Raw genomic sequence first — 27523 nt, forward strand, 5'->3', positions numbered from 1 at the left:
AAACCCCCCTCCCCCGCGTCGGCGAACGAATTCGCCTTATACCGATGCCATCTCCACCCCATTGAACCACCACGTATGCCGAAACCCTAAAACCAAAATCTAGGGTTTCGATTTTGGTGTTTTGGGGTTTCGTGGTGGTGGTTTTTGGCAAGTTTCGTGGTGAAGGCTAGAGGGGTTAATCGGGGATGGGATGGAGGTTTTTGGCCGTTTTGCGAAGGTTAGAGGGGTTAATCGAGGCTGGGATGGAGGTTTTCGGTGATTTGCGAAGGATAGAGGGGTTTTTCGAGGCTGGCTGGTGTTTTAAGGGTGGTGGTTATGGTGGTTTCGAGGGTAGGATTTGGGTCAAGGGGTGATTTCGAAGTTGGACTTAGATCAGCGGGGTGGTTGTTTGTATTGGGGGGTTCCGGCCGGCCGATTTCGAGGGTTTAGGGTGGCGGTCGGCCAGTTTTAGGTGGGCCTAGGGTAAGGGTTAGGGTTTCGCGGTGGCTTGGGAGGTGGGGGTGGGTGGTGGGTTTTTTTCATTTTTTTTTACATATTTTTGTTTTTGTTTTAACTTTTTTTATTTGGACCAATTATTGAGTGCCACGTGGCATTATTAAACTTAATGACTAACGGTGTTAACCTCCGTTGGTCATTAATGGCATGTTGTGTCATTTTCATAAAACTGAAGGTTATATGGTATATTAGAAAGTTTTTGGTGGTATACGGTGAATTAAGTTTAAATTTAGTGGTATTTGGTGAAAAATCCGTAAAAGTTACTATGTTAAAAATAAGGTTATTGTGTTAAAAATAAGGGTCACTATGTTCAATATAATGTAAATTGCGTGTGTATAGACCTCGGGTCCACAATAATATTATTGTGGACCAGGTCCACACAAGTCTTTTTGGGTGCTTGGTGTCGTTGTGAGGGTATTAGGGCCTTAGGGAATGACTAACCTAAGATTGAACTCATGAGTCAAGAGTCAAACTTTCACATTCTAAAAGTTTTTTATTTTATTTTTTTATTATTTTTTTTTTTTTAGGAAGCAAAAGATCAGTACTTGCATTATTAATTTATTTAATTTGAGGACAAAACACGAGCACAACATTCTCATCACAATCAAACCGAAGCAATATAAAACAATAGAATATCAACAATATCATAACCGAACCGTTAGCAAGAGTTCAAGACAGCCTCACCTTGAGCAATATCAAGCACCGCATCTTCCTGGTAGCACCAAACGAGAAATTTCCATTCTTCGCCACAGCTCCGACTCCCACCCATCCATCCTCGTGCAAGGAATCTTCGCAATTCACTTTAACCATACCCAAAGATGGTGGCAGCCACACCTTGGAACTCTTACACATACAACTACTTACAAATCCGAAGATACAAGGTGCATGTATTAGCACAGCCAGGTACTCAGTTCTATTCGCTGCTTAATAGTTAAAACTTCATACTATTGAATTACGTATTTTGAACAAAAGAAAAAACATTGTTAACATAAAGTAGAAAAAAATGAGGTACATGGCAAACATTAAGGGTCGGAGGGAGTAGAATATAGCCTAAAGCAAGAGACTTGCCCATGTAGAAACTCGCAAGAAATCACGGTCGGCATCTCATTTATCCATATCAAGCAGTTCAGCTGATTAAAAAACACTCGAAAACTGATAAGTTATAACACACAATAATTAACAAAAATACACTTAACTTATTTTACATGAAAGAGCGAGGTGCTCCTTAGCTTATAATGAGGATCGTATCTACGACAAATGCCTCCACATTGCTGGACGGTCTCTTGATATCAGCAGAACCTGGGAAGAGAGGCAATCAAATGAAGGAGAATACAAGTCATCCGGGCCAATAATTTCCTTGGCACTCTGTGGACTAGTATAGTCGCTAGCAAATGAAGGCAAACCATCATCTTTTAAAGCATCAAAAACAAACAACCCAAGTCCACAAACGGCCATAACCATGTTTCCGTTCCCCCAAACTTGGGTCAGCGCTTTGTGATGCGAATGAGCGTTGGATTCAGGTAAGGTATAGGTGTTCACTATCTTTTGCTTACGTAAAGAGAATTGTTGCACCTGTGAATTCACCTGCTTCTTTACAGCTGAGACAACACTACTGCAGCCAAGAAACACGGAATCTCCTCGAGAAGAGACAGATTGAACAGTTACACCAATCCTAGGTATCTTAAGTCCGATACCAGATGGCTGACGGAAGTCAAGGACGTTAATGGAATCAGCAGTGCAGAAGACACCATCATTTCCTTCCGCTTCTGATGAACTTGCTCTGTACATCAAACAGCAACCAATTTAAACAAAGAAAACTATCACATGCTCTTATCTGATCAATAGGTTGGTATAATTTTTCTTATCCCACTATACTTTCAGCAATACACCCCTTTCCCCCACCAAACACACACCAGCAGAAACATAGAAGATACTCATTAATTTTCGCAAATTTTAAATCATTGCATTGCCAGGATGAGTTTATTGCTGTTAAAAATGATTAATTCCATAAATCCACTGATACAGTAAGGCATATTTCGTAGTGAGCAGGAAATGTGCACTTAACAAGAGAGAAACTAACCTTTGTCGGACTCCTCCACCCAATTCAGCATCAGTATTATTCACATGAAGAGCTGATATCCTGCGACCTGAGGTAGAAACAGATAACAATGCTCGAGGATTTAATGAGTTGACATCCCACAGAGATATAGCATCTGCTTCTGCTATAACAGCTTTTCCTCTGTTTCTCCACTGCAATGGACTAGAATAATCCATTGGTAGCACAGGCTTTTGAACATCCCACCTCATAATTTGCTCGCCATCACGGATGTCAAATACTTTAACAGCTTTCTGGCAACTAGCAGTGGATATAATTAAAGGTCCACAGGGTCTATACCACCATTGGAGGTTTTCAGAGGACATGATATTAGATGGAGCATTCCTTCTGTACATAATGTTATCACGTAACCGACCAAGAGCTACTCTTGGGCTGGTTGTATTATCCTCAATGTGAAAAGCTCGCACATCTTTGGTATAAAAGTCCCATGAACAGAACCCTGAGTCCATAGTATTTCCTGCAGAAGCAGCCACCACATACTTTCCAGAGCAACCATCAGCACTAGGGGCGCGAATTATCCAGCAGTCCCTCCATATGTTTTCTGAAATTCCTGCCGGTGGCCTGTATTCAGCTTTCTCCTGGGAAATTGATGATAAATTAACATCTCATATATTGTCCAATCCTAATAAGGCCCAAATAAGGAATACTTGAGCAATTCTTGAGTTAAGGGTCTTGCTTAATGTTGAATTGCAGAAAGAAGGTAAACAATGATAGATAGTACTCCATAAAATTTCCATCAAACATGACAATTTTCAATTGACAACAGTATACAGGAATAAAAATTACCGAAAGCCATAAAGACTCAACATTTCAACAAGAAGTGAATGCACTTTGACTATATGCTGCACTGATACAGTATGTTATCAAAAGTAATTTGCATCTCCCAAAGACTCTTATGTAGTATGTAAGTATGTAACTGGCAAAATTCAAATTAAAATGCTAACAGAATTCAGAATTTGTAATAAAAAACATACCTCGTGGTTCGCAATATCATAGAAAGAACATGAACCATCATCATGAGCTAGAAGAACTGATTCTCCTTCCGATACAAACCATCCTCCAGTAGAAGTCTTGCGCCCAATTTCTATCAGCTGAGTAATGGAATTATCATCCATCTCTTCATCAACTATCATTTTTTGCTTATTCTCTTGATCATCAAATTCATCAAGTGTCTCGTCAGCTTCCAAATCTACTTCCGCAGTACTTTTTCCACCCAATACACCTGAACTCCGTCGTGTTGTTGAAGTTTCAGCATCATCTGCTTCATGAACTTTATTAGCATCCAAAATAGCTTCTACATCTTTCATATCAACCTTAGACTGTGTCTTAGTTAAAGAAGCCAGGAACTCCATTGCTATTGGATCCTCATCCATAGGACACTCTGCGTCATCTTTGGAATTAGATTCGTCATTGGTTTCTAACACATGGGTTCCATCACTTTGAGAGCCATAATCTGCCACTTTCATTGTAGTCCGATTTCGCAACAATTTGTGATGAGGGAAAAGCCTAGCTTCTAGCTCTTCACAACTCAAGCTTTTCACTGATACTTTTGAAGAATCACCTTGCACATTTCGATTCTCCTCTTTTATTCCGTGTAAGCTATCAATTTCAGTGTTCTTTAAATTATCCGAATTACTAGAACTATCAGCAGTTCCATGTGATTTAGATTCACTCATCACATTGCCCATGGCTTTCTCAATACCCGAAATCTTCTCCTGAATATCCGAAAGTATAACCTTAGACGCATCGGTATTGTTCATATCAAGCATCTCCTTCGTCTTCTTTATATCGGTAGCAATTCTCTTCACCTTCCCTTCCAAATACGCAAGCTTCTCGTGCAACTTACTAGCGTGCTTGTTCCCAACACGCCCACTCGTTCCCTCCTCGATCACACCCTTTTCTTTACCACCATCCACGCCCTTCGAAGCACTCGAGACTCTCACACTCTTCTCCATATTAGAACAACCAACATTAGCCTTCAAATCGACAATTTGATTCACATTTTTCAATTCACAGGGATCAAATCCTTGAACTTTATTAGTCTCATTAACACACCCATCACTTAAATTATTAACATTTACCTTTACAGAATGAACAGAAGATAAATTATCATCTTTTCTACCACTAATTTTCCCAACATTTGCAACTTCTTTTCCATCAATAGAAACCCTACTTCCACTAATTTTCTGATTCAAATCCCTAAACCCCTTTTTATCCAAAACTTTAAACCCACTAACCCCCTTCAACCCAGAAATCTCACCCCTTCTAGCAGAATCACTCCCACTAGCAACCCTAGTTTTTCGCATATCAGACAAAACTCGAGTAAAATCAGAGGGATTAGAATTAGGGTTAGGGTTAGGGCTAGGACTCCTCCTACCTCGAGATCGAGACCGTGTTTCGACATCAGAAACTCTTGGCATTGACCGAATCACAGGCTTCTGAGCTCCGCCGGAAACCCTAGAAACCGATCTAGGGTTAGGGTTTTCCTTGCCGATTGATTTCCTTCCACTAGTAGCTAAAGAGGGTTTTTCAGAAATTGGGGTTAGGGTTTTATTGGGTATTGAAGATGCAATCTTTCCGACAGATCCTCCCCTTTCTTTGATCCGCCGAGTTGATGATGACGACATTGATTAGATTTAATTGATTTTGAATTTTAGGGTTTTGAATTTTGTTTTTTTTTTTTTGGGGAAGTTTTGATTTTTGAAGAAGGCGGAAAATAAGAGGAGAGAGAAAGAGATGACGAAAAAAAAAGGTAAAATTTGAGAGGTGAGCGGGAAAGAGAGTGTTTTTAATTTTTTATGTTTTTGAGTTTGAATTTTGTTGAAAAATGTGTTACGTTTTTTTTTTTTTTTTTTTTTGGTGGGTTTGATTTTTTCGATGGTTGTGTTTGTGTAACTTGTGTTTGATGGGGTGACCAATTTCATCTTCAAAGGCCCACGAGCTTTTTCATGATTTGGGTTGTTGTGTGAAAAACGGGAAAAAAAATTATTAGCTCAATTCTAATACTTTGTATCATATATATATCATATAACTAATATATAAAGCTAAATTTTTAGCCATGTCACGAGGCAGTTGGGTAGATTTAAATAGACTTCATAAGATAAAAATCAGTGTCTTAGGTAGACTTTATAAGATAAAAACGTTAGTTAAAAATTCCATTTTCAATCAAATTAGGATAGAATTTTAGAATAAGTTTGTTGTTTAGAGTTTTATTTTCGATAAAATACCAAATAATAAACTTATAATTAGGCCACAAGACAACATCATCATTTAGCGTTTTAACTTTTCGCCAAGTGTCGTACCATGTTCGATAAATATAGATAGATTTTATAGCAAAAAAATGTTAATTTAGAATTCTATTTTCAATCAAATTGAATTATAAAATAGTTTTATCTTAAAAGTCTAAACTTTTAGCCAGGCGACGAGGTAGCGACATTTGGCGTTCTAACTTTTCGCCAAGTGTCGCGCCACGTAGGATAGAGTTATATAGAATTCAATTTGTAGAATAAAAAACTTAATTTAAAATTCTATTTTCAATCAAATTTGGATAGAATTTTAGGATAAAATTTTTAATTTAGAGTTTTATTTTCGATAAAGTACCAATATTTCATATGTATAAATTAAATTATAATTTTATTAAAAAAAATTATAACACTCATAAATTATCATATAAATTTATTTTTTGTATCATAGTATTTTTTTGGAGCGAAGGAATTAGCTCAAAATATACCACATCCATTATTTATAATTATATATTCTAATCAATTAAAACAATATACTTTACAATCTAATATAATTTTATTACTGTGTGTAGACCTGTCAATCGGGTCGGGTCACGAGTCATTTCGGACAGGGTCATTATTTCAGGTTACGGGTCAAGAAATGTTTTTCACCAATGTTATTATTATTAGTCATTACATGCCTACTATATAGTTTAAATCATCACAAAAACACATCAATTCCTAACTAATTTTGTATCAATGATATGTTTTAAAATTTGAAATATAGATTAAAAATTTATCTTAAAATTCAATAAACAACCCGGGCATCGCACGGGCACAAAACTAGTAACTATATAAAGCTAAACTTTTAGCCAGATTGCGAGGCAGCGACACTTGGCGTTTCAACTTTTCGCCAAGTGTCGTGCCACGTTGGATATATTTAAGTAGACTTCATAAGATAAAAAAATTAGTTTAGAATTTTATTTGGATAGTATTTTAGGATAAAATTGTTAGTTTAGAATTTAGTTTCGATAAAAAAACCAATACTTCAGATGTACAAATTGAATTATAATTTTATTCAAAAAAATTATTAGATTATAATTTTCAAAACTTATCATATAAATTTATTTTTTATATCATAATATTTTTTTTTAGCGAATGAAGTAGTTCAAAGCGTAAATATCTATTTATGATATATACTAATCGGTTAAAATAATATACTTCACAATCTAATAGAATTTTATTACTATATAGACCTCTCAATTAGGGTCGGTTTATGAGTCATCTCGAATTAAGTCACTTTAGGTTATGAGTCAAAAAATGTTCAACCCTTACCCAAAGTTTTGGTTTCAGGTTAATCCAACTGATTTTGTACATTTATTTTATTTAATTTATTTTTCGCTAATTTTTTATATTTTTAATGTATTAAATCGAACATTTTGGAAAGAAAGTCAATGTTCTTGCCCCTGATTATAAAAATTGTCTATTTTTCTTAGACCCACCTGCTTTTTCACGCTTTCTTGCTCAAACCAAAATTTCTCTATTAAAAGTTCGCCATAAAGAGTACATGAATAGTCCATAAGTCAAAGCGTTACAGATACATAAGACATAATTTCTTAACATTTGTATAAGTTTCAAATGTTAAAATCAAAGGAGGTAGCACAATTCACTTGACACGTGATTTTAATTCATCCAATAAAAAAATCATAAATAGCAATAAATTTGTAAAGCAATTGAAGAAAGACAGAGAGAATACCTGGATAAGAAGGTTGAGGCCAAGAAGGAGGCTGAAATGGAGGAGAATTAGGGTTTTCCAAATTACAAAGCCAAATAACATCATCAACTTTCTTACCAATTTTGGGAACATGTAAATGCTCATCTGCCTAGAACTCTCATAAATTATCATATAAATTTATTTTTTGTATCATAATATTTTTCTGGAGTGAAGGAATTAGTTCAAAATGTACCGCATCCATTGTTTATAATATATTCTAATCGATTAAAATAATATACTTCACAATCTAATATAATTTTATTACTGTGTGTAAACCTGTAAAGGTCAGGTCACCAGTCATTTCAGGCAGGGTCATTATTTCAGGTTAAGGGTTAAGAAATATTTTTCACCAATATTATTATTATTAGTCATTACATGTCTACAAGTTTAAATCGTCACAAAAACACATCAATTCCTAACTAATTTTGTATCAATGATATGTTTTAAAATTTGACATATAGATTAAAAATATATTTTAAAATTCAATAAACAACCTGGGCATCGCACGGGCACAAAACTAGTATGATATAAAAAGGATTTGATCCGAAATCTTTAGTATTATCCCTAGAACATTAATCAGAGAATCAATTTCATCTTCAAAGTCTCACGAGCTTTTTCATGATTTGGATTGTTGTGTGAAAAACGAAAAATAAAATAAAATTGATTTGCTCAATTCAAATACTTTGTGTATGATATTAAAAGGATTTGATCCGAAATCTTAGTATTATCCCTAGAACATTAATCAATTACAGATTAAGGGTTTTGTTCTTTTCAGATTCAGTTCAGTTCCTAATTTTCAACTAAGCGCATTTCAACTCAATTCAGTTTAGTTCACTTCAACTTGGCTCATCTCAGTTCAATTCAGTAAATCAGATCAGGCCAGTACAAGTATTAGTAGAATAGCAAAAATGCGTTCCTCGTCATGTCATTAATATGTTTTATGTTTGCTCGCGGTAATTGTAGCCTCTCGGGAGAATCAATGACTGCATCTTTGATGCACTGCTAGTACATCCGAGAATTCTTAGTTGGCTAGTTGTAAATAGCCCCGAACAAAAGATTATCCCGCACCTACACTGAAGTATTGACGGAGATTTTCAAATAGCGCAGAACAGAATGAGAATGTGATACGACGAGATAGAAAAAAAACAGGGAAGGGGTCACTCACTTACCTACTCTTAACGGTCAAAGCGAGCCCCTTCATTCTGAATTAAAGAATGAAGAATGAATCCAATCTCCCCAAGTAGGATTCGAACCTACGACCAATCAGTTAACAGCCGACCGCTCTACCACTGAGCTACTGAGGAACAACGGGAGACTCGATCTGATAGAGTTCCATTCCCGTTCTCAAACCATGACCAATATGAGCTCGAAGCTTCTTTCGTAACTCCCAGAACTTCTTCGTAGTGGCTCCCTTCCATGCCTCATTTAATAGGGAACCTCAAAGTGGCTCTATTTCATTATATTCCATCCATATCCCAATTCCATTCATTTAATATCCCTTTGGTGTCATCAACATAAGAGATGTGGGTTCTAGTCTATCTCTTTCCTATATATGGAAAGTTAAAAAATCATCATATAATAATCCAGAAATTGCAATACAAAAGAAAAAGGGAGGTTTGTGATGATTTTTCAATCTTTTCTACTAGGTAATCTAGTATCCTTATGCATGAAGATAATCAATTCGGTCGTTGTGGTCGGACTCTATTATGGATTTCTGACCACATTCTCCATAGGGCCCTCTTATCTCTTCCTTCTCCGAACTCAGGTTATGGAAGAAGGAGAAGAAGGAATCGAGAAGAAGGTATCAGCAACAACTGGTTTTATTATGGGACAACTCATGATGTTCATATCGATCTATTATACGCCCCTGCATCTAGCATTGGGTAGACCTCATACAATAACTGTCCTAGCTCTACCCTATCTTTTGTTTCATTTCTTCTGGAACAATCACAAACACTTTTTTGATTATGGATCGACTAGCAGAAATTCAATGCGTAATCTCAGCATTCAATGTGTATTCCTGAATAATCTCATTTTTCAATTATTCAACTATTTCATTTTACCAAGTTCAATGTTAGCCTGATTAGTCAACATTTATATGTTTCGATGCAACAACAAGATGCTATTTGTAACAAGTAGTTTTGTTGGTTGGTTAATTGGTCACATTTTATTCATGAAATGGGTTGGATTGGTATTAGTCTGGATACAGCAAAATCATTCTATTAGATCTAATAAGTACCTTGTGTCAGAATTGAGAAATTCTATGGCTCGAATATTTAGTATTCTCTTCTTTATTACCTGTGTCTACTATTTAGGCAGAATGCCGTCACCTATTTTTACTAAGAAACTGAACGAAACTCCAGAAACGAAAGAAAGTGAGGAAGAAACAGATGTAGAAATAGAAAAAACTTCCGAAACGAAGGAGACTAAACAGGAAGAAGAGGGATTCACCGAAGAAGATCCTTCTCCTTCCCTTTTTTCGGAAGAAAAGAAGGATCCGGACAAAATAAAAATGGATGAAATGGGAAAGATCCGAGTGAATGGAAAGGACAAAACAAAGGATGAATTTCACTTGCACTTAAAAGAAGCATACTATAAAAATAACCCAACTTCTTATTCTGGGAATCAAGATATTTCGAAGTTCGAAATACTTAAAGAAGAAAATAAAAACCTATTCTAGTTTCAAAAACCCCTTCTTTTTCTTCTTTTCGACTATAAACGTTGGAATCGTCCAACGCGATATATAAAAAGCTATCGGTTTGAAAATGCGGTAAGAAATGAAATGTCACAATATTTTTTTTATACATGTCAAAATGATGGAAAACAAAGAATTTCTTTTACATATCCACCTAGTTTATCCATTTTCTGGGAAATGATAAAAAGAAAGATTTCTTTGGCTACAACAAAAAAATTCTTATATGATGATGAACTATACAATTATTGGATTTATACGAACGAACAAAAAAAAACAGCTTAAGCAATGAATTTGCTAATAGAATTACAGTTCTAGACAAAGGACTTTTTTATATATATGTACTCGATAAAAAAACTAGATTATGCAATGATAAAACTAAAAATAAAATTGAATATTTGCAAAAAAACCACGATCCTTTATTAAATGGATCCTATCGGGGTATAATAAAAAAAAAGGCTTTCATCCATTATAACGAAAACGACAGTAAAAAATTTAATAGATGAGATTTTTATAAATAAAATTCATAGTGTTCTACATAATGATTCTAATTACCAAGAATTTGAACATAAAAAAGATCAAAACTCAATATCAGCAAAAATTAGACATTTCGTTAGTCAATTTGACGGGGAAGCCATGTTCAATCAGAAGAGAGTGTCTTTACTTTCAGAACACGAACAAATTGTTTCCGAAGCTCCAGAAAGATTTTTAAAATTTTTAGTTGATACAATCAGACCGGATTCCTTTCCCCAAACAATTCCAAAAGAATCGATTGGAATAAAAGAAATAAGTAAAGAGGTTCCTCGTTGGTCATACCAATTAGTCGACGATTTAGAACCAGAGGATAGACCAGATGAAAAAGACGTGTCAGTGCCAATCGATGATCAAATTCGCTCAAGAAATTGGAAAAGTGTAGTTATTTATACCGATAAGCAAGAGAATACCGACAATCCTGCCCCAAATACCGCGGATATATCTGAGCAAGCAGGTGAAGTTTCTTTGATACGTTATTCACAACAATCTGATTTTCATCGAGAAATAATCATAGGTTCCATGCGTGTTCAAAGACGTAAAATAGTTATTTGGGAATTGTTTCAACCAAATATACATTCTCCGCTTTTTTTAGACAGAATAGATTAATCCTCTTTTTTTACGGCTACTTTTTCCGGATTAATTAAAGGGATTTTAAAAAATTGTATGGGACAAAACTCAGAATTGCGGATTTCTTATTATAAAAACGAAGAATTGAAGGAGGAAAATAAAAATAAAAAATACAATAAAAACGACGACAAAAGCCAAGAAAACATACGAATAGAAATAGCCGAAGCCTGGGATACTATTCCATTTGCTCAAATAATAAGAGGTTTGATGCTAATAACTCAGTCAATTCTTAGAAAATATATTCTATTGCCTTTATTGATAATAGCAAAAAATTTCAGTCGTCTGTTATTATTCCAACGACCCGAGTGGTCGGATGATTTCAAAGAGTGGAATAGCGAAATGCATGTTAAATGCACCTATAACGGCGTTCAATTATCAGAAACTGAATTTCCTAAAAACTGGTTAACAGATGGTATTCAGATAAAGATATTATTTCCTTTTTGTCTAAAACCTTGGCACAGATCTATAATACAACCGTCTGATCAAGATCGAATAAAAAAAACGAACAAAAACGAAATCGAAATCGAATAGATGAGTTTTGTTTTTTAACAGTTGTGGGCCTGGAAACTGACCTTCCTTTTGGTCCTCCTCGAAAGCGGCCCTCTTTTTTTCAACCTATTTTTAAACAACTCGACAAAAAAAATCGAAAACTTACTAAAAGGGCACTTTCAAATTCGAAAAAGACTCAAAGAAAAAATTCTTTTTTTTATAAGTTCGAAAATGAAACAAACAATTGGATTGTTGAAATATTTCTGTTTTTTTTAAAAAAAAAAAAAAAAATGTCAAACGTAAATCCAATTCGACTATTTGGATTGAGAGAAGAATCGAGTAAAAGAAAAAATGAAAAAGATTCATTAATCAAAAATCATATGATTAATGAATCATCCATTCAAACCGGATTCCTAAATTGGACAAATCCTTCAGCGACAAAAAAAAAATGAAAGATCTGACTAGTAGAACAAGAATAATCAAAAATCAAATAGAAAAAATAGCAAAAGACAATAAAAAACTAAAAGGTTAGTCCTACCAAAATACCATATGGTACGAAAAAATGGGAATCGTCAAAAAATACGAGTCATATATTAAAAAGAAGCAATGTTCGATTAATCCGTAAATTCAATTATATTTTGAAATTTTTTAGGGAAAAGATATACGTAGATATATTTTTATATATCATTAATATTTCCAGAATTAATACACAACGTTTTCTTGAATCAACAAAAAATGTAATTGAAAAATCCATTTCCAATAATGCAAAAAATCCTGAAAAGATTAATAATAAAAAAAAAATTCAGTTTATTTGGACTATAAACAAAGGATTTTTCCATTTTGTTAGTACTAATAATAATATTAGTAATAAGAATTCGAAGATTCCGTCGGATTTTTCTTTGTTGTCACAAGCTTATGTATTTTACAAATTATCCCAAGCCAAAATTTTGAACTTCTATGAATTAAAATCGGTCCTTCAGTATCGGGGAATATCTTTATTTCTTAAAAATGAAATAAAAGATCTTTTTGGAACCCAAGGAATAGCTCATCCCGAGCTAAAGACTAGAAAACTTCCGAATTCTGGGCTGAACCAATGGAAAAACTGGCTAAAATTGAAAAATAATTATCAATACGATTTATCTCAGATAAAATGGTCGCAATTAGTGCCACAAAAATGGCGAAATAGAGTAACTGACCACTGTGAGGTTGAAAATAAAAATTTCGAAAAAAGCAAAACGAATTCATATCAAAATGAACAATTAATTAATTACACAAATAATTCTGAAAACCGTTTATTGTTATTGCCAGATCAAAAATCGAATTTTAAAAAGAATTATAGATATGATGTTTTATCATATAATTTTTTTTATGAAGATAAGAATGATTCATATAGGTATAGTTATGGAATACCATTCCAAGGAAATAAAAACCAAGAATTTTCTTATACTTCTAATTACAACAAAACTAAAGACAAATTTATTGACATGGCGTGGAATATCCCGATCACTAATTATTTGTTTTTAGGAAGAAAAACTATTTTGGATAGAGAAAAAACGATAGATAGAAAATATTTGGATTTGAAAATTCTCCATTTTTTGTCTTAGAAAAAAAGTCGACGTTGAGACCTGGGTCAATATCAATACTAGCATGAATGAAAAAACAAAAACAGAATCTAAGAACTATCAAATTGTTGATAAAATTGATAAGAAAAGTCTTTTTTATCGCACAATTTATCAAGAAATCAGCCAACCTGATAAAATTTTTTTTTTTTTGATTGGATGGGAATGAATGAAGAAATACTGAGCTGTCCCATATCAAATTTGGAATTTTGGTTTTTCTCCGAATTTGTCTTATTTTATAATGCATATAAAATGAAACCGTGGGTTATACCAATTAACCTGCTTTTTTCAAATTATAGTGTAAGTGAAAAGGTTAGTGAAGATAAAAGCATCAATAGACATAAAAAAATAAATTCTTTTATACCATCAAATGAAAAAATATATTTTGAATTAAAGAATCAGAATGAAGATGAAAAGGAACTCATAAGTCAAGAAAATCTTGGATCCGATGTTCACGAAAACTCTGACTCTGTTTTCTCAAATGCACAAACAGATATTGAAGAAGATTATATAGGATCAGATATGAAAAAGCCGAGAAAGAAAAAGCAACCCACGAGGGGTACATAAGTAGAAATTGATTTATTCCTGAAAAGATATTTGCTTTTTCAGTTGAAATGGGCAGATTCTTTAAATCAAAAGCTGATCAATAATATCAAAGTATATTGTCTTGTGCTTCGATTGATAAATCCAATAGAAATTCTTCTATCCTCGATAGAAAGAAAAGAACTGAGTATGGATATAATGCTGGATGGGAAAGATTTAACTCGTTCAAATTTGCTAAAAAACGGGGTATTGATTATTGAACCGATTCGTCTGGCTATAAAAGGCAACGGGCAATTTCTTCTGTATCAAACCATAGGGATTTCGTTAGTTCATAAGAGTAAACACCACAATAATCAAAAACGATACAGTGAGAATGGTGATAAAAAATTTTTAGGTAAAAGAGACAAAAACAATTTTGATTTGTTTCCTCCCGAAAATCTTTTATCGCCTAGGCGTCGTAGAGAGTTAATAATTCGAATTTGTTTGAATTCAAGGAACGATAATGGTGTGAATTTAAACCCAATAGAGAATCGAATAAAAAACTGTAGTCAATTTTTTGATGAAAACAAAGATCTTGATCGAGATAAAAATAGACTTAAAAAATTAAAATTCTTTCTTTGGCCCAATTATCGATTAGAGGATTTAGCTTGTATGAATCGTTATTGGTTTGATACTACTAACGGAAGTCGTTTTAGTATGTTAAGAATACATATGTATCCGCAATTTTAAATTGATTTATGATACATTTGATTTCCTATTATTTGGTAGATAAATATATACATAGCCACGATGTTGTACATTCAATTCCGATCCATGATACTAATTCGATGACGTATCCACTATATCCAAAATGAATCAACATAATAAACCTTATAAAGTTTCAAAGTTTCTTTGATAAAATAAATCAATTAAGGTATTGTATATACCAGATTAAAATAGCTGGCATTATTATTACTGATCGGTAAAATTCAATATTTGCTAAAACAGATAAGGAAGGTTAAGAATTTATGAAAAAAAATTCATTCATATCCGTTATTTCGGAGGAAAAAAAAGAAGAAAACAGAGGGTCTGTTGAATTTCAAGTAGTCGGTTTTACCAATAAGATACGAAGACTTACTTCCCATTTGCAATTGCACAAAAAAGACTATTCATCTCAGCGAGGGCTACGAAAAATTCTGGGAAAACGTCAACGACTGCTAGCTTATTTGTCAAAGAAAAATGAAATACGTTATAAAGAATTAATAAGTCAATTGAACATTCGAGAACTAAAAACACGTTAATGTGAAGAGTTGTTTTGAATTATAATTATTTGATTTATTAGATCTTGAATTTTGATGAATACCTTGTTGTTTTCAGCAATTCATGCACAAATGAATTTGTGAAAGAATGAATCGGAGAAAAACCTATGACTGTACCAACTACCAGAAAAGACTTCATGATAGTCAATATGGGCCCTCACCATCCATCAATGCATGGTGTTCTCCGACTCATCGTTACTTTAGACGGTGAAGATGTTATTGACTGTGAACCAATAGTAGGTTATTTACACAGAGGTATGGAAAAAATTGCAGAAAACCGAACAATTATACAATATCTGCCTTATGTAACACGTTGGGATTATTTAGCTACTATGTTTACAGAAGCAATAACTGTAAATGGACCAGAACAATTGGGAAATATTCAAGTACCTAAAAGAGCTAGCTATATTCGAGTGATTATGTTGGAGTTAAGTCGAATAACTTCTCATTTATTATGGCTCGGCCCTTTTATGGCGGATATCGGGGCGCAAACCCCCTTCTTCTATATTTTCAGAGAAAGGGAATTAATATATGATTTATTCGAAGCTGCCACCGGTATGAGAATGATGCATAATTATTTTCGTATTGGAGGGGTAGCTGCCGATCTACCTTATGGATGGATAGAGAAATGTTTAGATTTTTGTGATTATTTTTTAATAGGACTTGCTGAATACCAAAAGCTTATTACGCGAAATCCCATTTTTTTAGAACGAGTTGAGAATGTGGGCATTATTGGTGGCGAAGAAGCAAAAAATTGGGGTTTATCGGGCCCTATGCTACGAGCTTCCGGAATACAATGGGACCTTCGTAAAGTGGATCATTATGAATGTTATGACGAATTTGATTGGGAAGTTCAATGGCAAAAAGAAGGAGATTCATTAGCTCGTTATTTAATACGAATTGGTGGAATGGCCGAATCTGTAAAAATTATTCAACAAGCTCTAGAAGCAATTCCAGGAGGTCCCTATGAGAATTTAGAAATCCGACGCTTTAATAGAATAAAATATCCTGAATGGAATGATTTTGAATATCGATTCATTAGTAAAAAGCCATCTCCTGCTTTTGAATTGTCGAAACAAGAACTTTATGTAAGAGTCGAAGCACCAAAAGGTGAATTAGGGATATTTTTGATCGGAGATCAGAGTATTTTTCCTTGGAGATGGAAAATTCGCCCTCCGGGTTTTATCAATTTGCAAATTCTTCCTCAGTTAGTTAAAAAAATGAAATTGGCTGATATTATGACGATATTAGGTAGCATAGATATCATTATGGGAGAGGTTGATCGTTGAAATGATAATTTATACAACAACAAAAGTACAAGCTATCAATTCTTTTTCCAGATTGGAATCCTTAAAAGCGGTTTATGAGACTACATGGATCCTTTTCCCTATTTTGATTCTTGTATTGGGAATTACCATAGGTGTACTAGTAATTGTGTGGTTAGAAAGAGAAATATCTGCAGGGATACAACAACGGATTGGACCTGAATATGCTGGTCCTTTGGGAATTCTTCAAGCTCTAGCGGACGGAATAAAACTACTTTTTAAAGAAAACCTTCTTCCATCTAGAGGGGATGCACTTTTAATTAGTATCGGACCTTCTATAGCAGTCATATCAATTCTACTAAGTTATTCAGTAATTCCTTTTGGTTCTCGCCTTGTTCTAGCCGATCTCAATATTGGTGTTTTTTTATGGATCGCTATTTCAAGCATTGCTCCCATTGGACTTCTTATGTCAGGATATGGATCAAATAATAAGTATTCCTTTTTAGGTGGTTTACGGGCTGTTGCCCAATCAATTAGTTATGAAATACCATTAACTCTATCTGTATTATCAATATCGCTACGTGTGATTCGTTAAAACATGGGTCTTCACCCTTCCCTGTTTATTTTTAAGTTTCTAAAAAGAAAAATGTATTGAATAGGATCTTTTTTTTATTCACGGGGCGGGTTGATTAAAGTAAATCAGATAGTTAGATGAGTGAAAGAAAACAGCTTCGAAATTTGCAGTAAAAAATTGAATCTCATTGCCTATGTACAAGGGTTAAAAACATAAACAGTCAAGGTTATTTCCCCCAATATTGGTTAATTAGTCATCATTACTTGAAGCGGGTTGAAAAGAACAATTCTATGAAGTTTTTACTATCTTTTTTTTTTGATGTATTACCATACATGACTTACCATAGAAATTGACCAAAAAAGTGGATGATTAGGAACACCAAAGTACACAAAGGATTTGTAATAGAGATTATGTAAGTTATCTGAAGAAAGATTTTTACATAAAAGAAATACTAATTGAGGCTTTAAATTTGTAGAAATGATCAAGCAGTACTCCCACAAATTTCGATCCAGAGTATGCTCCTATCCACCGATTAAATGAATGACTATCAGGAACGAAGTAATCTTTTACTTTTCCCACTGAATAAAAGAAATAAGAGGGACGAAAAAAAGGGATATTATAGTAATAGAATCCAAAAAAAAGATCTTTTTCCAATATCGATATTCACGGAAATTCCATTTTGATCATAGCATAAATCATGAATGAATGTTTCCTTTTTTCGGAATATAAAAAAAAAAAAAATAAGAATACGGCGAAATTTTTATTGATAATTGATATTTAGTAAAATTAGTAAAAAGTGTTTTTTATTCAAGAATTAAGTTATTACTCAATAAAAAGGAAATTCTTCAAAATTTAAGTAAAGGATGAGATCAATTCCGAAGCAATTTTTTATAGTATAGCAGACAAAATTTTATTGGTCTAATTCAGGATTTTTCGATTTATTTTCACTTTCGTTATCCTACAAGCATATCAAGATTAAAGAATATCGAATTAATCCTTAGATTTATTTATGGCTCTTGAGGAGCCGTATGAGGTGAAAATATCATGTACGGTTCTGGAATAGCGATGACAAGGGTGATCTTATCTTCGACTATAATTATCTAAGAGTTTAAGTACAGTTGATATAGTTGAGGCACAGTCAAAATATGGTTTTTGGGGATGGAATTTGTGGCGACAACCCATAGGGTTTATTGTTTTTATAATTTCTTCTCTAGCAGAATGCGAGAGATTACCTTTTGATTTACCAGAAGCCGAAGAAGAATTAGTAGCGGGTTATCAAACCGAATATTCCGGTATTAAATTTGCTTTATTTTATGTTGCGTCTTATTTAAATCTATTAATCTCTTCATTATTTGTAACCGTTCTTTACTTGGGCGGTTGGAATCTCCCTATTCCATCCATATTCATCTCTGAGTTTTTTAAAATAGATGGAGTCTTTGGAACGACAATTTGTATTTTCATTACATTAGCTAAAACTTTTTTGTTCTTGTTCATTTCTATCGCAACAAGATGGACTTTACCTCGACTGAGAATGGACCAATTATTAAATCTTGGATGGAAATTTCTTTTACCTATTTCTTTAGGTAATCTATTATTAACAACTTCTTCCCAACTCTTTTCATTATAAATTCTAAAAACAAAGAATATTTACTATAATCTAATTTACAACTTGTCAGAAACAAGAGAAAGAAAAAAATCTTATTTTTTATTGATATTTACTCTATGTTCCCTATGGTAACTGGATTCATCAATTATGGTCAACAAACAATACGGGCAGCAAGGTACATCGGTCAAAGTTTTATGATTACCCTATCCCACGCTAATCGTTTACCTGTAACTATTCAATATCCTTATGAGAAATTGATCACATCGGAGCGTTTTCGTGGTCGAATTCACTTTGAATTTGATAAATGCATTGCTTGTGAAGTGTGTGTTCGTGCATGTCCTATAGATTCGCCTGTTGTTGATTGGAAATTGCAAATGGATATTCGAAAGAAACAGTTGCTTAATTACAGCATTGATTTCGGAATTTGTATATTTTGTGGTAATTGTGTTGAGTATTGCCCAACAAATTGTTTATCAATGACTGAAGAATATGAGCTTTCTACTTATGACCGTCACGAATTAAATTATAATCAAATTGCTCTAGGTCGTTTACCAATATCAATAATCGACGATTACACAATTCGAACAATTTTGAATTCGCCAGAGCAAGCCCGTGATTGAAGAGCAATTTCCACCTATTAAATTAAAGCTATTTTATATTCTTGTTCAATAACTAGAAATTCTGATTATTCTTATTTATTGGTGAAAATCGCAACTTTAGTAGTATTTAAAATTGATTTACTCCAATTATAATCATATACAAAGAAATGATAAGGTTATGGTCCATATAACTAATACTCTATATAACATCTCAACAAGAAATATAAACAAGATTATAACACATGGCTATTTAATAAGCCTAACATCAAAGCATTTGTCTGGATAGATGCAAATAAATATAAGTCCCGTATCATAAATTCATGACTAAAATCATAAAGCATTTTTGGGTTCTCATCACAAACAAGAGGAAACTCTAAGTACACTCTTGAGTATTATAATTGGAAGAAACATATATTTACCACCAAATCGGGTAAATGTAAGCAACTCATTCATTTATAAGTATCATAGTCATAGGAATTTGGCTAAAGTTTTATTTAAATAAAGCGATTTAGAACGCATAAAACACCCATCAAAGTAATAGGATGGTTATTGTGAGAGTGGTTGAAAATTTTCAACAACATTCATTATTAATCACCCAAACTAAATTTCAATTATATTTATTTTGATCTATGGTTTGATCATAATTCATTATAAAACTCTCATTTTTAAAAAAGAAATTTATCAATCGCTAAAAGTTGTTTTAAATTGTAAAGTTCGCTAATGAAATAATTTGTCGTTTAGATTATTTAGAAATTGTAAACAAATTTGAAAGTTTTGGAATGAGGAAAAATCATGGTGAACATATCATTACAGCATAAAATCATGATCCAAAATCGTTGTAAATGGTTTTTAAAGTTTTTTTAAAAAAGTTAGAGAAGATGTTACAAACATTTTCAATGATTCAAAAACAAAAGGAGCAATTTAGGGTACACTGAGTGTACAAATGTATCTTGTACACAAGCATTCCATTGGTTGAATGAGAATCTTTTTTTTGTGTGGACCACCTTCATTTGAATTTGAATTTCAAATCTTATTTTTAAATTTAAATTTTTGAATTTCAAATTTATCAAACCTTTTATCTAACCAAATTAATATAGTATATAATCCCAAAAAAAAATTAACTCTCATTTTTTTCCCTCATTTTTTTTCACTCTCCTAATTTTTGTCTTTCCTGATAATTACCCTGAAAATGATCTCTCTCCATAACGAATGAATAACACTAAAGAAATCTTAATTTCTTCATTGAATAGTTTGACCCCGTGCGTTAGGTAGTGATTTATCCGGTGAATATCTGAATGGTGTTGGTCAATTTTATGTATTTTTCCTGTCGTTTTCGGCTGTACTCGCGGTGGCTTACAATTATTAAAATGAATTTTATTTAGTGGTAATATTTATGAAGCTTCATACAATACTGTTAATTACATAAACTTATTTGAATAAAAGATTGGTTTATGTGTAAAAAAGCAAAAATAAATTTAGAATTATATGATGCAAGTAAATAAATATGGTTAATGTTGATGTTGTAAAATTTTCGTATAAATTGTAGCAGGAACATGATTTAATGATTGTTGTCGGAAATTGAAATTTGAGACAAAAACATTACAAATTAGTGTATCCAACGGTCTAATAAACAAACCCATTGAGTGATGATGGATAGTCATCATATTGTGTTCGAATCTTATGGAGGTACAAAAGAAACACGGTTTTTTTTTTTTTTTTTTTTAATTTTATAAATTTTCATTTTAAGCATCATTTTTGTATTTAAAAAATCATAACTAATTATTTTCAATTTAAAAGGAATCATATTTGTATATATAAAGTCAAACATACACCATATTTCAAAGTAAAAAAAAAAAAAAAAAAAAGCAAATAACACTTTTTATTTTAAATGTTTTGCATGTAAATTATTTGTATGTCCAATCAATTATTTTTGGGCATAAAATTTTTTTATAGAGTAGAATAAAATCATATGCCAGGAAATTTAGTCTAATGGATACATATAAAAATTAATTTTTTTTTTCATCCAATGTATGTGTTGATACCCCTTAATCTAGTAATAAACAAACCCCTTAAATGACTATGGATAGTCGTCTTGTGTTCAAATCTTGTGGAGGTATAAAGAAACACATTTTGATTTTTTTATATTTTATAAATTTTCATTTTAAGTATTATTTTTGTATTTAAAAACTCAAAAATAATTATTATCATTTTTAAAGGAATCGTATTTGTATTTGTAAAATCAAAACTTACACCGGTACCGTATTTCAAAGTCATGAAACTTATTGGGAACTTTGTAAGACCTTATCAAATTTATTATACCTTATTGAGCTTATTAGACCTTACTGAACTTATTTGACCATATTTCAAAGTCATGAAACTTATTGGAACTTTGTAAGACCTTATCAAACTTATTATACCTTATTGAACTTATCAGGCCTTACTGAACTTATTTGAACTTATTATACCTTATTGGACCTTATTAGTACGGGTATCCATCATTCGGATTAAAATCGAAATTTAATCAAATCAAAACTGAATTATTAATTTGGATCGGATCCAAACTTTAAATCGAATCGGATCGGTTTTGAATTTTTTTGAAAATTCAGACGTTCGAATTAGATTGGATTGACCTTGTTTGAATCCAAATAACCGGAATAAATTAAATATGAAATCGTTAGTTTATAAATAAGTATTGTTAATATAATCATGCTAAACTATGATTATAATTATTACTATTTACCATGTAACCTACTTATGTTTTCAATACTTCTATTAATCATGTACAACTATACTTTTAATAATTATTTTTTTATTATTGTATTTTAATTTTTATTACTCCCTCCCTTTTTAAATACTTGCTCCATTTCTCCATACACGGAGTTTTAGGAGAAATTGGAGAAAGTAATAAAATATGGATGTAGTGGGGTAGTTGAGAAATAAAAAATTGTAAAAAGCAAAAGTAGTGGAAGAATAAGAGGAGAGAGAATATTATGTTGGGTCCGCCAAGTGTGAGAAATGAATTAAATATTGTAAAATGTTTCCAAAAAAGGAAATGGAGCAAGTATTTAAAAACGGCCGGAAAAGGAAAGTGGAGCAAGTATTTAAAAACGGAGGGAGTATCGCATTAGGCCCAATATATTTGCAACGTATTTTAATTTGCACTCTCGTATCGAGTCTAAATAACCGAATTTTAAATTTGTTTGAATCGGATTGGATTTGTTGAGGAATTCAGATCAGGTTGGATTTGATAATTGAAAATTGAAATTTATTTCAGATCGGATTGGATTTGGGCTAAATTCAAACCAAAAAACCGAATGGACAATCCTACTTATTAGACCTTATTATTAGACTTGATTAGAACTTATTGAAATTTATTAGAACTTATTTAACTTATTGGACATTGTTATAACTGATCTGAACTTATTAGACCTAAAACTTATTTTTATAAGGCGAAGAGAACAAGCCCTAAGTGAATGACGGTGTGCAATTGAAATAGTTTTAAATTTGACCGCCTATTAAAGTATCTCACTTTGATTAATATATTTAAGTTTTTTTTGTTGATGAAACACATTATTAAACCAAACAACATCATACAATACCATTATCCTAACATTTATCCTAACATTTATAGCCCAATGAAATTTTAACCCTAAACCCTTGACCTAAACCTAAAAACATTTATATGCAACAGTAATCATCATAATATATTAATAAGCGTATTATTACCATTTAAGGAATCATATTGTCTTTAATAGAATCATCCAATATATATATTTGACATAAATATAAATAGTACGAATAAATAAATAATACGATAATATATATGCTGATACCCCTTGGTGTAGTTGGTGAATACTTTTCTATTATGTATAAGTGATCCGTGTTCGAATCCAAACTACACCAATTTTTTTTTTGGGTTTTATTTTTAGTTTTCATTCACATAATAGCCATAAATACTAATGTTTCCCATTTTAAAATAGACTTTTAAATACCAATGATACTAATTATCAATAAAACAATTCGAGTCATGATTAATTTAAATTCAATATATCAGTTATTATTATTTTTGTTTGCATTTTATATTTCATTCACCTATTCGCCACAAATAGTAACGTCCTAATAAAATTAGTACTTTTAAATACTAATGTTACCAATCGTCAATAAAACAGTTCGAGGTCTGGTTTCTTCAAATCTGAAATTATGAAACTCCCACTACAAACCCAAAACCTTTCCGTATTTTTGAGCATCAAATTCCATAAAAAAATATCTTTCCAAATTTAAACAACATCAAAATGGTATTAACAGGTTATATATATATATATATATATATATATATATATATATATATATATATATATATATTGGCTTACTGATTCATATCTAATTCATACAAATACAAATATTTTCTCAAAGACATGCATATGGCAAAACCTTGTAAATTCTTCACCGCTTGCAAAATACATACCCACAGCTGGAGTACGACTGACCTGTTGTCTCCGTTTGACCGATTATGAGAGTAATGTTCATTTATATTGTTATTAACCTCAACCTTAATCTCTTCATTAATAATGTTATTAACCTCAACCTTAATCTATTCATTAATAATGTTATTAACCTCAACTTCTTCATTAAGATCGAATGGCATTGTTGCGTCTTCTTCTGTTACATCGTTTGATTTGATCTGCATCTCATTAAGATCAATGTTCAAACGAGGGGACATGTTTTCGCATTCCATTTAATTTCACTGCCACAGTGTCAAACACAATACTGTATTTTATTTCAGATTCAACAAAATAAAAAAAGATACTATAAAATTATATTTTAATTTATTATTGACAAAATGATCCTACGTATAAAACACAAATGCTATAAAATTATTGACTGCAAATAAATCTCGATTCCATTTAACAATTGCTTCCATTACAATGGAACCCTTCAATTAAATAACATCTCACAAGAAACAAAACCAAAGACAACATACAAATCAATTTAATAATAATCAAAACGAATAACCCTCTCAATTACATCTTTATATAAACCTAATTTTTACCCAAAAATCATTTACTTCAAAATCATATAATCAAAACCCTAAATTATCATTATCATCTAATTAGGAATTTCAAACGAATTAATTAAACAACTAACAAGATTACCTGTAAATACTAGTACGTGATTGACGAAATTTATGTCCACACTTGAATAATTTCTTCACAATTCGTTCCCTTAATCAAATTGGATGTGTTATTCGCTAAGGAATTTTGGGGGAAAAGATGAAATTTTGAGGGAAAAGAGGGGAAGTTTTGATGATTAATTGGGAAATTAATTAATGGTGTATTACCCATTAATCAAAGCATGAATTGTTGCCACCTACTCAATACTTTGCCGCCCATCTTCATCACTTAGCGTCCAGCCTGAAAATAATACCGCCCAAGTTTCCGTCCCTCTTTTTTTTTTTCATTTCCCTTTTTTTTTTTAGTTTTCATTATTACATTGATGAGTTGGCATTTTTTTTATTGGTGGTGTACAAAAGGGCTGTGTACACTTAGTGTACCCCTACCCTTTTACCAAAAACAATATATATACACGTGTCATGCTAAAGGGATAAAAACCCGTTGCTGAAATTAACCATCTGTTCATAAATTCAATTTATTGTATTTGGATAAGGTGTAATGAAATTTTTCCATTGAGGAATTAATGTAGGGGTAATAAGCAATAAATAATAATTAAATGGTCATTGGAATATGGAAGTATTTTTTTAAAAAAATAGTATATGGAAGTATAATATTTATCCTAATTTAAAAATTAAATTAAATCTATAATCTATAATTAATACTAATGTAGCAACCGCTGATATCATACTATTTTAAAATATGACACATGACATGTTGTCATTAAATATTTTCCCTCCAAAACTATAAATGATGTCATCGTTTTGTGACTTCTATTGTATTTTATTAAAAATTCTGGTCAATTACATTATTATTAGGAGTATCAAATTTTGAAAATGGTCAATTCTATTTAACAATTAATAATTTATTTTGTCTTCCTCGGATACTATTTCATCATTCATTTTTTCTATGAACTCTATTATTATTTTTTTTATATTTTATGTTTCATGTTTTAATAATAACTTTTCTTTTGATTTGGTTATGAAAAAATTATTAAGTTTATAAAATTTTATTTGATAAAATGGTGCATCGTACAAGACTAATCTAGTTGTTATTAAAACTAGACAAAAGATGAGGTTTTAACTCAAATAGTTGTAAAAAATATACAAATAATGAACTTTTATTAGACAATTTTTTTTTTGAAATTTTATATATTCCTCCATTTAATCACAATTGACTATTTATAAACGCAATTTGTGAATTGTTTTTGCTAATGAATTATGATATTAATTGCTTTGCTTTAGCTACTTATAAGTATAATTAGATCAAGTGTAGCCTGTAGCCCAATATAAGTTAGGTTAATTTTAAAAAATAATAAGATATGAATGTTAGACAACTAATAATTGTTGTATTATACCAACACAATTATGTTAACATTACATGTTAGTATGTCATCGTCACCCCTTAAAGGCAGCTTGTGAACAATGTCGTGTTACAACGTGTTTTGTACTCAAGTGAGTCGTGCTTGAAATGATTCAAAAAATCGTGTTGTGTCAGCCTTTACAGAAATGACTTCGAACACCTCCTCTGAGTTTTATTCTTGCAAAACTCATAGATTGAGCCCATGAACGGCAGAGTCTAGACGTCGCATCATATCAAGACCAAATTTAAAGGGTCAACACGCTTACGCGCTAAACCAGCCATTTTGCCAAATTAAAATATGACGTCAAGCCACAATTAACGTCTCAACACACTCTTGCCGGCGGTCTAGCTCTATGTCCGACCATCTCTATTATGTAATCACTACTTATTAGGTGTTTGGTTCATTAAATAAAAATGGATTGATATGGTATCTCATACAGTATTAGAGAGAGTTATAGATTCTTAAACTTATACTAGCCTAAGGTTTTTTGGTTGGAATGAATTTTATACATTAATAATACAATGGACTGTGAATCTCAGGGGGAGAGGTACGTAAGAGGCTATAAGAGCTTAGGATGGAGTTTAAATCTTTTAGGTATGAGGTTCCTTAGCTTGCTTAAAAAGCTCAACTACAAAAAAAAATAAAAAAATGGAATGGATTTTAACTCCATTTCAACCCATTCCAAATAATTCAACTAAACAGCCTCTAAATACAATACTAGTACAACCATTAGTCCATTAAGATGAATTGAGATACGTATAGAAAAATGAAACTCATATCATCCTCCGATTCCACCCATCTAATGATGTAAGAAGAAGAAAACTCTCCAGAGTAGTAATCCATTCCTTTATTCGAATCATTATAGTACTATACTGTAGTATCAATTGGTTAATTGGATTCTTTACCCCTAGGATATATATATATATATATATATATATATATATATATATATATATATATATATATATATATATATATATATATATATATATATATATATATATATATATATATATATATATATATATATATATATATATTTTAAGGCTTTGAGAGGCAACTTCTCCTTGTCGTTAAATAAGATTACTCCTTTCCTATGGAGTATTTGTAAAACTCGAAATGCCTTGATTTGTTTTTTTAAATTTTTAAAATACCCTTATTTCTTCCTTGTCTACTCTTTCTCGAACTCAAATGACTTACTTTGAACACACTATTAGGACTCATTTAGACTCTCTTGAGACTAATTCAATTTTGACCCCATCTCCTATTAAATCGTTCATGCATGTAGCTTGGCCCCCTCCCTCGGTTGGTGTTGTTAAAATTGACTTTGATGGTTCTGTCTGAGACAGATCAGGTGTTGCATGTATCGTTATTAGAGATCACTTTGGCAATAACGTTTGTAGTTGTATGTTTAATTTAGAAACAACTACTCATCTAATTGCTGAAGTTATAGCTCTCCGAAATAGACTCCTTTTGGCCCGTGCCCCTGGAAGATTCAATTGTTTGATGAATGACGTCAACAAGCTTCTTTGTCATTTAT

The 27523-nt window shown here is 31.9% G+C and overlaps 1 protein-coding gene, 1 non-coding gene and 1 pseudogene across 2 annotated transcripts; 1 reads left to right on the forward strand and 2 right to left on the reverse strand.

The window, feature by feature from the left end:
- Window positions 1-521: 521 nt before the first annotated feature.
- On the reverse strand, window positions 522-5438 carry LOC110689403 (KIN14B-interacting protein At4g14310-like). Its single transcript, XM_021866189.1, has 3 exons — window positions 3586-5438; window positions 2576-3189; window positions 522-2275 (listed from the first exon to the last, which is right to left on the reverse strand). Exons 1-3 carry the CDS (start codon window positions 5236-5238, stop codon window positions 1744-1746), a joined length of 2799 nt encoding a protein of 932 aa, XP_021721881.1. The 5' UTR covers window positions 5239-5438; the 3' UTR covers window positions 522-1743.
- Window positions 5439-8838: 3400 nt separating this feature from the next.
- TRNAN-GUU lies at window positions 8839-8910 on the reverse strand. The gene has a single exon. It is a non-coding gene; the product is annotated as a tRNA-Asn (tRNA).
- A 4277-nt stretch (window positions 8911-13187) lies between these two features.
- Window positions 13188-19594, forward strand: LOC110689404 (annotated as a pseudogene).
- The last annotated feature ends 7929 nt before the right edge of the window (window positions 19595-27523 follow it).

The sequence above is a fragment of the Chenopodium quinoa genome, unplaced genomic scaffold (assembly GCF_001683475.1).
Source record: "Chenopodium quinoa cultivar QQ74 unplaced genomic scaffold, ASM168347v1, whole genome shotgun sequence".
In the NCBI taxonomy this organism is placed as follows: Eukaryota; Viridiplantae; Streptophyta; class Magnoliopsida; order Caryophyllales; family Amaranthaceae; genus Chenopodium; species Chenopodium quinoa.